The sequence below is a fragment of the Carcharodon carcharias genome, chromosome X (genome assembly GCF_017639515.1).
Source record: "Carcharodon carcharias isolate sCarCar2 chromosome X, sCarCar2.pri, whole genome shotgun sequence".
Lineage (NCBI taxonomy): Eukaryota > Metazoa > Chordata > Chondrichthyes > Lamniformes > Lamnidae > Carcharodon > Carcharodon carcharias.
This window is the reverse complement of record NC_054507.1, coordinates 24979257-24994152: the sequence shown is the minus strand read 5'-3', so window position 1 is coordinate 24994152 and position 14896 is coordinate 24979257. Positions and strand designations below refer to the sequence as shown.

The following is a 14896-nucleotide window of genomic DNA, read 5'->3' as shown; positions in this document are numbered from 1 at the left end:
TAACCACAGATGGTGGTTCCCCTTTCCCTTGGAATTTTTCTTTCTCATTGGAATGTTCTATTCTGTGTATTCTAAAATGTCCGCTTAAATGTCTGCCACTGCATGGACCTATCCCTTAACCTAATTTGGCAGTTCACTTTATCTAGCTCTACTTTCATGCCCTCATAATTGCCCTTATTTAAGTTTAAAATACTAGTCTTAGGCCCATTCTTCTCTCCCTCAAACTGAATGTAAAACTCAATCATATTATGATCGCTGCTACCTAGGGGTGCCTTCGCTATGAAATCAATAATTAAACCCATCTTGTTGCACGATAACAGTTCTAGTATAGCCTGCTCTCTGGTTGGCACCAGAATGTGTTCTAAGAAACTATCCCAAAAGTATTCTATGAATTCCTCATCGAGGCTACCTTTGCCCATCTTATTTGTCCAGTTTATATGTTGATTAAAATTCTCCTTGATTATCGCCATACCTTTATGATAGGCTCCCATTATTTCCTCCTTTATACCCTGTTCTACTATGTGGTTACTGTTAGGGGATCTGTACACCACTCCCAGAAGTCACTTTTTATCTTTATCATTTTTCATCTCTACCCAAACTGCTTCTACATCCTGGTTTCCTCTCTATTGTGCTAAAACCATCCATAATTAAGAGTGCCACCCCTCCACCTTTTCATAGCTTCCTGTCCTTCCTAAATGTCATGTACCCATCAATGTTTGGGTCCCAATCTATTTTTTGATGACAACATATTATAATCACAAAAATTGCCCTGATATGATGTTGCTCAAAATCTTGAAGAACCTAGCAATCTGCCGGACCAAGTATCTGTGCCTGTATGTCCAGAGTCAATAAGAGTCTTCTCTTCAATCTATGGCTCTTCATTAGGGTATTTGTAACCTAAAACAAATATTGTTCTGCTTTCACGGTCCACTCTTAAATGTCATTATTTGTAACATAAAGCATTACAATAGGAAAAGTATTGTTGAGAACTGATGCCTTCTCATGCTGTGGCATCCAGCATGGCAAAAGCTGGCATTCTTCGATCTTTTCAGTCACTGTCATCAGGTGAATGAGGATTGTCAGGATTCCTACAGTTCAGTTTTCCTTATACCAATTGAGCCCTCTCTTTCTCTGGCTCGGCCCTTTAATTACTACACAGAAGCTTGTGTTTTGTTGGTGGGATAAATGGGTTACACCATTTATTGTGAAAACAGAAGAACACATCCTGTCCTCTGCCCTCTATATAGGTCATTTGTTATTGCTAAGCAAACACTGCTACAAATCGGTTGCTCCGCATCACCAACCAAGCAATGTGATAACAGTTCCCTTCTCTTTAATTTGTGTTGACGACTGAAGTACTGATCTGATGTAAAATTGTAATGAGAATTGGAGGATGAGGCTTCTTTGCTTGCTTGGTCTTGTGTTAGGCATCTTATCTGAGCTGCTCTGCGTTACAAGAGTATGTGGTTCCCCTCTTTAATGTAACCAGTCTGACATTTAGGATAATGACTCCACACACTTGTGGGCCTATAAAGCCTGGAACCGCACTAAATACTTTTAAAGTGCCTTTGATGTTGTGTTGGTGCTGTGGCTCCTGACACACTGGGCTTGCACAGACAGGGGCAACACCAGATTTGCCAAGGCTAGTAGTCAGGCAAACTGGCTCGCGAATGAAGAATGATCATTTAGTTGGGGTATTTCAAGGCAACTGCCATAGAGCTATATCTCAGCACAAGCCAGAGGAGATGCATTTAAAATAATCGGCAAAAGAACCAGTGAGTTGTTGTGATCTGGAAGGTGCTGCCTGGAAAGGGCGGTGGAAGCAGATTCAATAGGAACTTTCAAAAGGGACAATTGGATAAATACTGGAAAAGGAGAAATTTGCCGGGATTTTGGTGTGTGTGTGTGGGCGGGGGGTGGGGGGGGTTGCGGAAGATCAGGGAAGTGGATGGCTCGTTCTAAGACCTGACACAGGAATGATGGGCTAAATGGCCTCTTTTTCAGTGCTGTATGGTTCTTTGATTTGAACCAACTTTCCAAACAATCACACTAAACTGATTGAAATAAGTCAAGGGTAAAAAGAGCATAATTTTGTGCATAATGCTGAGCAGCTGAAGAAGATCCCTCACAGGGACAGTTCCGTTCATGTGTGTTGAACATGTTCCTTGGGCATTTTATGGAGCTGCGCTTTTCTCTTTAGGTGAAGAAAGGTACTTGAGCTGGAAGGTTGTGAGTGTGCTATTCTTTTCAAAACAATGCCATTTTAAGGTTAAGAAGAGCGGGGGGTAAATTTGTAAACAAATATAAGCATGAAAGCTAAGCACTGGTTACTTAGAATAACCTTGGCTCTCTGGTAGCACTATCACTTCAAGTCACAAGATTGTTGGTTCAAGCTCCACTCCTGAAACTTGAATACATAAATCCTAGGCTGATACTTCAATGCAGTGCTGAGGGAGTGCTGCACTGCCAGAGGTGCTCTCTGTCTTTTCAGGGGTACCCAAAAGGTCCCACGCCTGTTCTTGAAGAGTTCGTCTGCTGTCCTGGCCAACGCTCCTCTCTTTCTCTCTCTCTCCGCCTCAAGAACAAAAATAGGCTAGCGTGGTAGGAAATGAAATGGGTGAGTCGAGGCCAGGACAGTGTAGAGTGTAAACAGGCTGTAGAAGGAATAGGATTGAGGAGTTGAATGAGCTTTTCACAATTGTGTGCCCCCCTACATTCTTCTGAGGGTCGCCCTGACTTATTCGTGCCCACTTTCTGGTGGCCTGCGATTAAGTCACTTGCCGGGCCCGTGTCACAGCATGGGGCATTGCACTGAGAGAGAAACAAGTTAAAAATAGATCTCCTTTTGTTTGGAAGAAGCATGATTTCAGCTTTCCACGCTCACACTCTTCCTCTGATGCTCCTTAGCAAAAGCACACCAATTTCACAGCAGCAGTTGCTCATTAATTTTCATGAGCATGTGGGAAGGTGGACAGCACACTGCGGGGAACTGAAAATTATCTTATATCTAGAAACCTTGATGTGACTCATTGTAGGATGAGGAGGGGGAGCCTTTTAACTTTTTAAAGGAGGATTTACAGATGCGTTTGCATTTTGAGAAATTACGTAAGCGGAATCATTGATATTTAATTTTTATACTCGCACGTACACTAAACTTTAGTCTCGAAGTAAAAATAACCTATTTTCTGTTCTATACTCTGGCTCCTGTGTCTTGTATTACCACCATTACACACACATCCTTTTGTCATGTGAATGCAATGAGACAAATTACTCCCAGATCTCTCCCAATGCTATTCTGTGACCCTGTACTGGTCGGGTGCATGGGAATAGCTCAAGGTGACTTCCCCTCCCCCCGCCCCCCACTCTGTGTGATACTGCTTGAACTGCAGTCAGCATCGTCTGCACGGCTGTGATTGTGAACGGAGTGTGCCTGGGGAGTTGTTGGGGATTGACAACAGGTTACACCAGGCCACTGTGTTCCCCGCCCCCCCGCAACAGCGAAACGTCTTCTTGCCCTTTCCCTCTTGCCTGAGCCCAGCCGAGTCCACGCCTGCCCGCTATCTGGAGCGTGAATAGAAGCGGGAACTCGCTGCTTGACTTTATTCAGGGAGGATTTTTTTTCTGCACACGCCCCTGTGAAAAGAGGGATTCGGCTGTGGCAATTTGGGCACTTGATTACTGCCTTCATTAAATAGATTAACGGGGATGCCTTTTGAAATTAACATTTCTGCCGAGAGGCACTAAACAATAAACCTTCAAAAACTTTCCATAATTTTAACATCTTTTGTATCCATACCCGTCATTGAAGAAGGTGCAGAAAGGAGTCACAGATTGTCATCAAAGAAACGATTAACGATGCCGTTTTTTACCCCTCCTCATTTTGTAACTCTTTCGAGTACAAACCCGTTTCCACCTGTTTCAGATGAAGTTACATTGTTTCATAGTTTGCCATTGTGAGATTTGAACTCTTGATCTTGGGGTTACAAACCCAGTATCATAACCACTTGGCTATTTAGGCCAAGCCTCCTCATTTTGTAGGAGCTGATGGCTGCCCTTCTAACTCAATCATGGTACGCCACCCACCCTGAGAGGTAGCTCTGCCTTCTCCAGCAACAAAACGTCACCAGAGAGTAATGTAAATGGCCACTGGCACCCGTGCTGCAGCCAGATGAACTCTTCTATATGAGTGAGGAGCAGTTCCTGCCAGGGCGAACTAGCCGCATAGAGTTCCCCCATGACTGGTTCCAAAGTGTCAGCTAAGGCTCAGTTGGGTGCATTTCCGCCCCTGAGGTCAGAAGGTTGTGGTTTCGAGCCCCACTCACACCAGAGATTTGAGCATGAAATCTTGGTTGACACTTCAGTACAGTACTGAGGGAATCTTGAAGATGCAGGTCTTTTAGATAAGATGTTAAATTGAGGCTGTCTTCCCTCAGGTGAATGTAAAAGATCCCATGGATCCCAGGGTGAGTGCAATTTTAAACAATAAAAATGGCTCCTGGAACTAAGTAGAGCAATCCACCCTCCCTGATCTGTTCTTCAATGATGGCTTATAGGATAATATCTACATGTCTTGTTGTTTAGCTGCCCTTATTTAATTTATACACATGGTGTATGAGTGCAGGAGACCTGAGAGCTGAAGAACCATATAAAATGGAGCCCTGCTGTAGGCAGGTGGATATGGGTGAGAGCAGCATGTGTTGACAATGCAACCCCCCCAGTTCAAATAACCTGGTGAGACTTGGTGTCTGGATTCACACGTGACACCTGGTTGAGGTAGCGGGTGGTAGAGAGTGCCCGCGTAATTAGACTACATGAGTCGTCATCTTCAGAAAACAGAAGGGTGTTGGTGACATGGGCAAGGCTGGCATTTATTGCCCCTCCCTGGGTATGGGCCTTCTCCCTGAAGCTGCCTCAGTCTGTGTGGTGATGATGTTCAAGCGATGCTGTTAAGTAGGAAGTCCCAGAACCTTTTGACCCAATGACAATGAAGGAAACGGTGCTGTATGTCAAAGGCAGGATGAGGTGTGAATTGAAGGTGGTGCTGTTCCCACCGCAATGTGCCTCTTGTGCCTCTCAGTGGTAGTAGTTGCAGGACTGGCAGCTACTATGAGAGTAAACTTGGTAACTGGAAGGGGAAGAAATGTGATGGATTGACTGAGCCAGAGTGAAATTTAGACGGGGAGGGAGTTCAGAAATTCTCGTCAGCGCCCACCATGAAGTATTTCTCCAAAGAAGTAGAACATTGTGGGATTGAGAGGAGTGGGGGGGGGGCAGTAAAATAAAATTGGGAATGTGAAAATGAAAAGTTGACAAGCAAAATTAGTGGGTGTGCAGAGCCATGTGAAAATTTGTGCTCCTTCAAAGGGCTGGCACAGACACAATGGGCCAAATAGCCTCCTCTTGTGCTCTGTGATCCTGCGCTTTTTTTTCTTGTGCACTTACAGAGCCTGAGCCAGTGAATTTTGAAGATGTAACCAGTAATTCTCTCTGCAGACCGATGCTGGATCAATAACTCAGAACCATACATCTGACCCCATTGTAATTGCAGATCTGCCTGCCAGCCTCATCACCGGGAATAAGCTGTAGAAATCTGTGAAGGGGGCTGGGTTGAAACAAACCCAGAAAAGGATTTTAGTTTTGTAAATTGAATAAATCCCACTGACTTCTTCAGGAGCGTCCTAGGCACTGCTGATTCATCCTGTATGTGGTTTGATGCTTCTCCTTTTGATAAGCTGACTAGGCTTCTCTGATGTTGATTGTATCTCATTAGTAGAAGATTTTTTGTTTTGGAAAAATATACCTGATTCATAAAATAGCTGAAAGAACACTACAGATGAGCAAGCCCTAGCACACACACTGCTGTGTGATTGGAAACAAAAATAGAAATTGCTGGAGAAACTCAGCAGGTCTGGCACTATCTGTGGAGAGAGAAACAGAGATAATGTTTTGAGTCTGTATGACCTTTCTTCAGAGTCCTGAAGAAGAGTCATATTAGACTCAAAGCGTTAACTCTGCTTCTCTTTCCACAGATGCTGTCAGACCTGCTGAGTTTCTCCAGCAATTTCTGTTTTTGTTTCAGATTTCCAGCATCCGCAGTATTTTGCTTTTATCTGTGTGATTGGAACTATCGACCGAATTTCAAAGAATACATTTGAATCCACATGTGATGACGTGAACATTTGTTGTCTTGCCTTGTGAATCCAAGGTGTAATCTTTAAGAGTAGCTGCTGAAATAAAATCAAAGATGTTTTTATATTCCTGTGGGACTAATTTCCAAAGCACGAGTTGACCGTGAGTCCCCAGTGGATGAACAACGACAATGTGCATTTATATAGCACCTTTGACGTAATAAAACATTCCAAAGTGCTTCACAGGAGTTTTATGGAACAAAATTTGACACCGAGCCACAAAGGAGATGAGGACGGATAATCAAAAGTGTGGTCAAAGTGTTAGATTTTGAGGAGAGAGAGGGGTTTAGAAAGGAAATTCCAGAGTTTGGGGCCTTGGCAGCTGAAGGCAACGGCTGCCAATGGTGGAGCGATTAAAATCAAGGATGCTCAAGTGGCTGACAAATCATCCATCTACATGGTTCTGAGGACAATTAGCTTTCTCTTTCTCGTCATTGGATAGCAGTCAGCAGCTACAACGAGAGCTGATTTCCCTCCCCCCCTTCAGATTGACTGGTGAACTACTGGTATTTGACTGCAGGGGGAATCACAGCAAAGTTTGATCCTTTTTCCTGCTCAATGTGTAGTTCAAAGATGGTGACTTCATCTCTCAGCCATTTGGGAGGTGGGGAGAGTAGGGGCACCATTCTTGTATTTCAGCACGAGTTAAATACTGTACTGCCACTCCGTGAGGTTAACTGCAACTCTGAATTTGCAACAGCACTCACACTGGGGATGTGTTCTTACTTCCTTGTAAAGAAAGCAAATATTTGTTTCTAGGTCAACTCCATTCAGATTGATAACTTCTGCAATTAGAACAATCTAAAGCCTGTATATTGAACAGAACCCAGGTCGTCAAAGAGTAAAGCACCTCAGCAGGGAAATTAATATCAGGCAGAGTGCACACTGAATGCATTTTGGTTTGTGTGTGGAATCTGAAGGCATTGTCCATTTTGAGGGACCACATCAAGCCCTCTCAATTTTTAAAAAAATTCTTCCTGGGTTGTGGGCCAGCATTTGTTGCCCATCCCTAGGACTTGAACTGAGTAGCTTGCTGGGCCATTTCTGGAGCCACATGTAGGCCAGGCCAGACCAGGTAAGAACAGCTTTCCACAAAGGAGCATTTGTGAACTAGACAACAATCAGACTTATTAATTAAAGATCCACAAGCTACCATGGTGGGATTTGAACCCAGCTCTTCAGACCATTAGCCGGGGCCTCTGGATTACTAGTCCAGTGACATTACCATTATGCCACCATCACCCATCAGCTACAGAGGTTGGATGCAGAGCATAGTCTGCCCCAATTTCAGAAGAGTGTCCCCTCCTGCACCCAATTTCTGGGAAGCCTTTTTCCCCCATGTGCTGTGGATGATTTCTAAGCCTTAAGGATTCTTTCATCCCAATGGTCTTGGCTAGTCTGGGACTCCAGGCACCAGTTAAAAGAACAGGATTCAATTGCACTGCCATACTCCATTCCCTAAAGATTACGAAATACAATCACTGAAATCACTCACGCATGCTCGAGTTGTACTGGATGCTTTCAGATGTCGATTGATTTATTTGCAAGTGAAAAAAAATCCTTGTTTCTGCTCATAATGCAATTGCTAGCCAATTATAGTGAAAATGCAAGCACTTCATCTATTGTCTGATACCCGAGGAGCTACTGGATGTATCTCTCTGATCAGTGGAGTACTTTCAGTTAGAAAGCATAAATCTATTTTACTATCGACTAAATTTCACAATTATCTTGCTACAATTGTACAGGGTTTTGGTGAGACCACATCTGGAGTACTGTGCACAGTTTTAGTCTCCACATTTAAGAAAGGATATACTTGGAGGTGGTACAGCGAAGGTTCACTAAATTGGTCCCTGGGATGAGGGGGTTCTCCTATGATGAGAGACTGAATAAATTGGGTTTATATTCTCTGGAGTTTAGCGGAATGAGAGGTGATCCCATTGAAACCTACAAAATTCTGAAGAGATTTTACAGGGGGGACACTGAGAGATTGTTCCCGCTGGTCAGGGAATCTAAAACATGGGGGCAGAGTCTCAGGATAAGGGGCCGATAGTTTAGGACCGAGACAAGAAGAAATTAATTCACTCATAGGCTGGTGAATCTTTAGAATTCTCTGCCCCAGAGGGTTGTGGATGCTCTATCATTGAATAGATTTAAGGCTGGGATAGACAGATTTTTGGTGTCTCGGGGAATTAACAGATGTGGGGAGCAGGCAGGAAAATGGAGTTGAAGCCCAAGGTCAGCCATGATCATATTAAATGGTGGAGCAGGCCTGATGGGCTGAATGGTCTACTCCTGCTACTATTTCTTCTGTTCTTGTATCCTTTACTTGGTTTGGGGCTGGGTGGGTGTAGTGGAGTGGGAGAATCCTTGATTCTAGTTCAGTCACAGGAAATAGTCTTTAGATTGCTATTCATGTTTCTTAAGATATCATGACTTTTAGGCCAGGTTTACATTGGACAAGAACTGACACCCTGCTGGAATAAAGTACCATAGGTACAGGCCTCACCATTCCTTGTGTTGGTTAAGGTTCAGTGCACTGCATTCTCACCTGAGTCCAAAGCTCGTGGGTTTAAGTCCCACTCCAGAGATGTGAGCACATAATCCAGGCTGACACTCTCACGCAGTACTGAGGGAGTGCTGCACTGTCGAAGGTGCCGTCTTTCAGATGAGTTGTTAACCAGAGTCCCCATCTGCCCCCTCAGGTGGATGTAAAAGATCCCACAGCAACTATCTTTAAGAGCAAAGATGTTCTCCTTGGTGTCCTGGCCAATATCCACCCTTCAGCCGACAACACTAAAACAGATTACCTGGTCATTTATCTCATTTCTGTTTGTGGGAGCTTGTAGTGTGCGAATTGGTTGCCACGTTTCCTTCATTACAACAGTGACCACACTTTCTGATCCTGTGCTTACCTAATGTAAACACATAGATGCACTTTCTGGCTGAAGTCACTGGCTAGGGATCAGGAGGAGGGAACTGGGCAGTGAATGTTGTTTAAAATTATTTGTGACAGTTGAGGTTTTTCTAAATCTAGGACTGCACTGAAATGAAAAAATGAATATAGTAAAACTTCTTGAAGCCTATTCTAAAGTGTGCAGTCAAGCATTGAAGGCTGAGCCTACTGGCTACATCTTGGCAGAGCTCAGGGCTGCTGCTCTAATGTTACATTTAGGTTCTAATGGACAGCGAGTGTGTGTTTCTTCTAGAAACAGAAAGGGAGAGCAAAAATTAAACTGAAAGGCCTGCCAACAACTTAATACCTGCTCAGCATGTCAGCATGCAACATTGGGCTCTACATGGATTGACACAAGAAAGATACTGTCCTTTTTGGTTTGAAATAATGACTGTGAGGAAGAAGGTAATGCACTTTCTAATGGGCACAAGAGAGAGGCTGTTAGCACTGCATCAGAGTGGGTCAAGCAGAGCAAAGCTTTTACAACTTATAAGTAGAAATAAACCAACAGAGAACAGCAATAATATATAATCATATTTTTAAAGTACTTCTAGAACAAACCCTTGTAATGATTGAGGTTGCACAATGCTAGAAGCTATTATACTAACACCAGTCACTGCCTGTGATGTTTTGTATGTGAACAGAGATAGTGTGGGGAAATTTCTTCTGCGATCTTCGTATAAAGAAGTTAAGTAAGTATATAGGATGAATTGGATCTTGCTGCTCGCAAAGAGGCAACCTTCTACCTGTTTTGTGGCTTGCATACTGGTGCCATTAAATATTTGTTTCATAAGGCAGAATTTTTACCCCGTCAGATAGGCCTGGGAGTGGCTGCAATCAGGCCCCAACCGTGAATCGTGTGCTGATAACCTCAGTGCTGCCTGGGTGAGGGGGAGGAACGCGAGTGCAGAAGTCAGCGCATGCGTGGCAGGTACATTCAGTGAAGACTCCCTGAAGGCACAGAGCTGCCTCAGGGAGCTGAAGATTTCTAATATTAAAAATAAATAATTCAAAAATAAGAAAACATGTCCCCTTATGTGACTTTGTCACATGAGCAGGGACATGTTAAAAATGAATTTAAAACACATTTTTTAAAAAATCGCTGTTCAAAACCGCACATGGATGAGATTTTGTTTAAAACGCAAAGGCCGCCTGGCCTATTCATCTGCCGCTGACCTAACGGTCGGATGGGCAGTAAAAAAATTCGATTTAATTAGTTGATTAAGGGCCTTAATAAGCCTCTTAATTGTTGGTGGGCGCGCTGCCGACTCTCACGCCACCCGGCAAGCTAAATATCGCAAGCGTGCGCAATGACATCAGGACGCTTACCCGCACTATTTACTCCCATTCAGGACAGGCACTTGCCTGCTCGATGAGGGAAAAATTCTGCCCATAATGTTTGAGACCTGGATTGAGATTTTGATACCCAGTACATGCTAAGTTTCTGCTGGAGGGGATGTCTAAACCTCATGGAGTTTGAACTTGCAAACACTGCACAATTTCGTGAATAAGTTACATCTTCATCTCTGTTACCACCCATATGTAACAGAGTGAAGACTTCAACACTGATTGCGGCTTGAAATCTAGATTTTGATGCAGTGCTATTGTCTGAGTGATAGTTTTGAGGAAGCCACTCCAGCTCAACAGATATAACCACTCTCGCATGTACTATTAGGTTCTGATTCATATCATACTTGTTTGGAGTCTGACATCACTTCGAAATGGCAGTGGTAGTTGCCCATGCTCCTTTGTGTTGGTGCAATTGCCCAATACTTCTTAACAGATCAGTGTATCTCTTGACCTCTCTCAGAGTTGATGGGGAACATTGCACCAAAGTGTGTAGTGTGAGATTTTACACGCTATGTCATTCCCAAACTCATTGTGAAGTTAATCTGCAGAATAAAGCTGCCATGTTTTTGTAGGACGTTGTTGAAAAGCGATGAGGGGAAGAATGAAAGGAAACTGAGAATGATTTGAGGGTGAATTCATGAATTCCATGCTCCGAGCAGGGAGTCATACTATATGGATTGGGTTAATCCCTTTAAATGTGGTTCCCACTACTGACTTCCTCCTTTATTTTGTTTTCTTCTCAGAGGCCTTTGTGAACAGCCAAGAATGGACGCTAAGCCGCTCGGTCCCAGAGCTCCGGCTGGTAAGTTTGCCTATTTGTTGCTTCTCTGCCATGAGCCCAACAGCTGCCATTTTTGCTGTTACTGTTGTAACTGGTTTGTGCCCTTGTTTCTGAGACATACACAGAGTAAGAAGTGGCTGATTGAGTGTTACAATCTTATGGCTCGAAGAGTTCATGCGTCATCTATAAAACTTGAAATCAAAGCTTGGGTAGTTTATACAATCATTCAAATGGCAGGAACTCAGACCTTAACCGTACTCCCAGGACATCTATTACTTCCTCCCAGCAACACAACAAACAGTATTTTGTAGTGGTGATTGATTTTTCTCATCTGTTACTGCTCTCTTTGGTTCATTTACTACAGCCAGTATGACAACGTGGCTGTAAATCAGGATGATCAGATGTATCTGTCGTATGCAGATGAAAATCTAGTAAATCTACCCACAAGTGTTACGACGTGAGAAAGCTTGGTCACATCCTGCTTCTTTGCACTTGTGGGGAGTAAACAGGAGCATACAGTGTCTCCTGATTGACCATCAATAGAAACAGGAATTGGCATCAGGATCAAAGTTGCCTGTGAGCAGCTATTTACAATCTATATTAATGACTTGGATGAAGGGACAGACTGTATTGCAGCCAAATTTGCTGATGATACAAAGATAGGTAGAATCACGCTTCTTGGTCGTAGACTCTTTTGTGTCATACACACTAGGAACTGAGAGCGACTGCTAATAAGATCATAAGAAATAGGAACAGGACTAGGCTATTTGGCCTCTTGTGCTTGCTCTCCACCATTCAGTAAGATCATGGCTGATCAGATTGTGGCCATAACTCCACATTCCTGCCTGCCCCCCCATAACCCTTGTTGATCAAAAATCTGTCTAACTTGGCCTTGAACATATTCAATGACCCAGCCTCCGCTGCTCTCTGAGGAAGAGAATTCCAAGGACTAATGACCCTCTGAGAGAAGAAATTTTCCCTCATCTCCGTCTTAAATAGGAGACCCCTTATTCTGAAACTGTGGCCCTATTTCTAGATTCCTCCATCAGGGGAAACATCCACTCAGCATCTACCCTGTCAAGCCCCCTCAATCTTATATGTTTCATTAAGATCACCTTTCATTCTTCTAAACTCCAATGAGTACAGGCCCAACCTGCAAACTTCCTCATAAGACAAACCTCTCATCCCAGGAATCAGCCGAGTGAACCTACTCTGAACTGCTTCAAATGCAAGTACATTGCTCCTTAAGTACAGAGACCAAAACTGTACACAGTACTCTAGGTGTGGTCTCACCAATGCCCTGTACAGTTGTAGCAAGACTTTCCTAATATTATACTCCATCTCCCTTGCAATAAAAGGCAACATTCCATTTGTCTGCCTAATTGCTTGCTGTACCTACAACCTGACTTTTTGTGATTTATGTACAAGGACACCCAGATCCCTCTGGACTGCAGCATTCGCAGTCTCTCTCCATTTAACTAATATTCTGCTTTTCTCTTCTTGCAAAAGAGAACAACCTCACATTTTCCTACAATATATTCCATCTGCCAAATTTTTGCCCACACATTTAACCTATCTATATGACTTTTCAGACTCTGTATCCTCCTCATAACTTGCTTTCCTACCTATCTTGGTATCATCATCAAATTTGGCTACAATAGAGTCTGTCCCTTCATCCAAGTCATTAATATAGATTGTAAATAGTTGCTCACAGGCTACTTTGAGCCTGATGCTGATTCCTGTTTCTATTGATGGTCAATCAAGAGACACTACATGCTCCTGTTTACTCCCCACACTCGAAGGCTTGATATTATTTTAGAAGGTCGAAAGGTTGAATGAACCCTGCCAGGATTTGAACCCAATAGTTTTTGCTTTGAGTCTGGGGCTTAACTGACTGAGATAGCCAATCTTGAACAAGAGTCTGTGTAGAGATATGTGGCTATATAGTATTAGCAGTTATGACATTAACCCTATCTAGTGGAGGTGTCACCAAGAGAATGTCCATCCACCCTGTTTTCAGGCGGGTCAGCAGTATATCCCAGAGGACGGTCATGCTGGCTGAGCTTTGCTTTGTTCTCAGTCAGGCCACTAGATGGTGCATGAAGGTGATGTATACAATTTAGAGGGATAAAACTGGTATCCCTAATAGGTCTCACCTGAATTGTGACCCCTCTGGTGGCCTGATTTTATGGTCCGCACCTGGGATCCCAACCAAATCCTCCTGGCTGGTAGAGATCTAAACAAGGTTAGCAGTGGGGGAAAGGTGGGGGGTGGAAAAGCAGGCTGCAGTTATGTAGTGGACACGGTGAAGAAAGAAGATAGAAATGAGATCACACTGTTACATAGAGTTACATTGAGTCTACAGCACAGAAACAGGCCATTTGGCCCAACTGGTCCATGCCAGTGTTTATGCTCCACACAAGCCTTCTCCCACCCCATCTCACTCCATTACCATATCCTTCTATTCCTTTCTCCCTCATGTGTTTATCCAGCTTCCCCCTTAAATGCATTGATGCTATTCGCCTTGACCACTCCCCTTGATAGCGAGTTCCACATTCTCCCCACTCTCTGGGTAAAGAAGTTTCTCCTGAATTCCCCGATTGGATTTATTAGTGACTGTCTTATATTGATGGCCCCCTAGTTCTGGTCTCTCCCCCACCTCCCCCCACCCACTTAGTAGAAACATCTCCTCTACATCTACTCTATCAAACCCATTTGTAATTTGAAAGACCTCAACCAGATAACCCCCTCAGCCTTTTCTTTTTTGGAGAAAAGACCCCCGGTGGGTTCAGCCTTTCCTCATAGTTATGTCCTGTCAGATCTAGTCGCATTCTTGTGAATCAAACAAATATGAACTGGAAACTCTGATGTCTTGGTTTCTTTGAAGGGACTGGTCGGCAGTCTGCGCAGTGGGAAGTCTGCACTTGTGCATCGATATCTGACTGGCACCTACGTCCGGGATGAGTCTCCAGAAGGTGAGTGCCATAGTTCCTCAGAGTTCTGAATGGGTTTGAGCACTTCATGTGAAGTAAGTCTGCAATTCCAGGCACAACTATAAATATAGGCCATAACTGGGCTCTTCTGTATTAAAATGTGCAAGGGTATGTGTTATGAATGATGCAAAAAGTAATTATTGCTTTCATTTTTTTTAAGTTTTACATTGTAAAATTTATTCAGTAGCAAACATGTCAAAATACAATTGGTTTCCATTTCTCCTGAGTGTATTAAGTGAGATCAAAGGTTAGAAGAAATTCTACCACAGATTTGATCTGTGGAGGATAATCTCAACCACTGTTGTCAATGTGAATTTGATTGACTTCTTCCAAAAGAAACTGGATAATATCTTGTTTGCAACAACTGATTATTGGCCTAGGTTTGGACTGAGATGATGAAATACCTGTATGGGACTTAATGGCTCTCTTACTGCTGCAGGTGAAGGGATTAGCATAGTGGAGAAGTTGGAATTGCTGAATATTCTGGAATCTTGTCCAATACTTTAAGGTTCATTGTGGAATATTAATGGGACCTTTCTTCAGCAAAGTGAAGGAGTGGAACAGAGTCCACAAAAGGGTAAATTGTTCATACAGTGTGGAAGGGAGTGAGCTTGAAGGGCTGATTAGCCAT

General features: G+C 43.4%; 1 protein-coding gene across 1 annotated transcript in view; it reads left to right on the top strand.

Annotated features, from left to right (window-relative positions):
* LOC121273261 (arf-GAP with GTPase, ANK repeat and PH domain-containing protein 1-like) overlaps positions 1-14896 on the top strand; it is a 134340-nt gene that overhangs the window by 63680 nt on the left and 55764 nt on the right. The window contains exons 2-3 of the mRNA XM_041180291.1: positions 11235-11293; positions 14160-14247. Of these exons, the coding sequence (XP_041036225.1) occupies positions 11235-11293; positions 14160-14247 (147 nt within the window). The remainder of the gene's footprint in view (positions 1-11234; positions 11294-14159; positions 14248-14896) is intronic.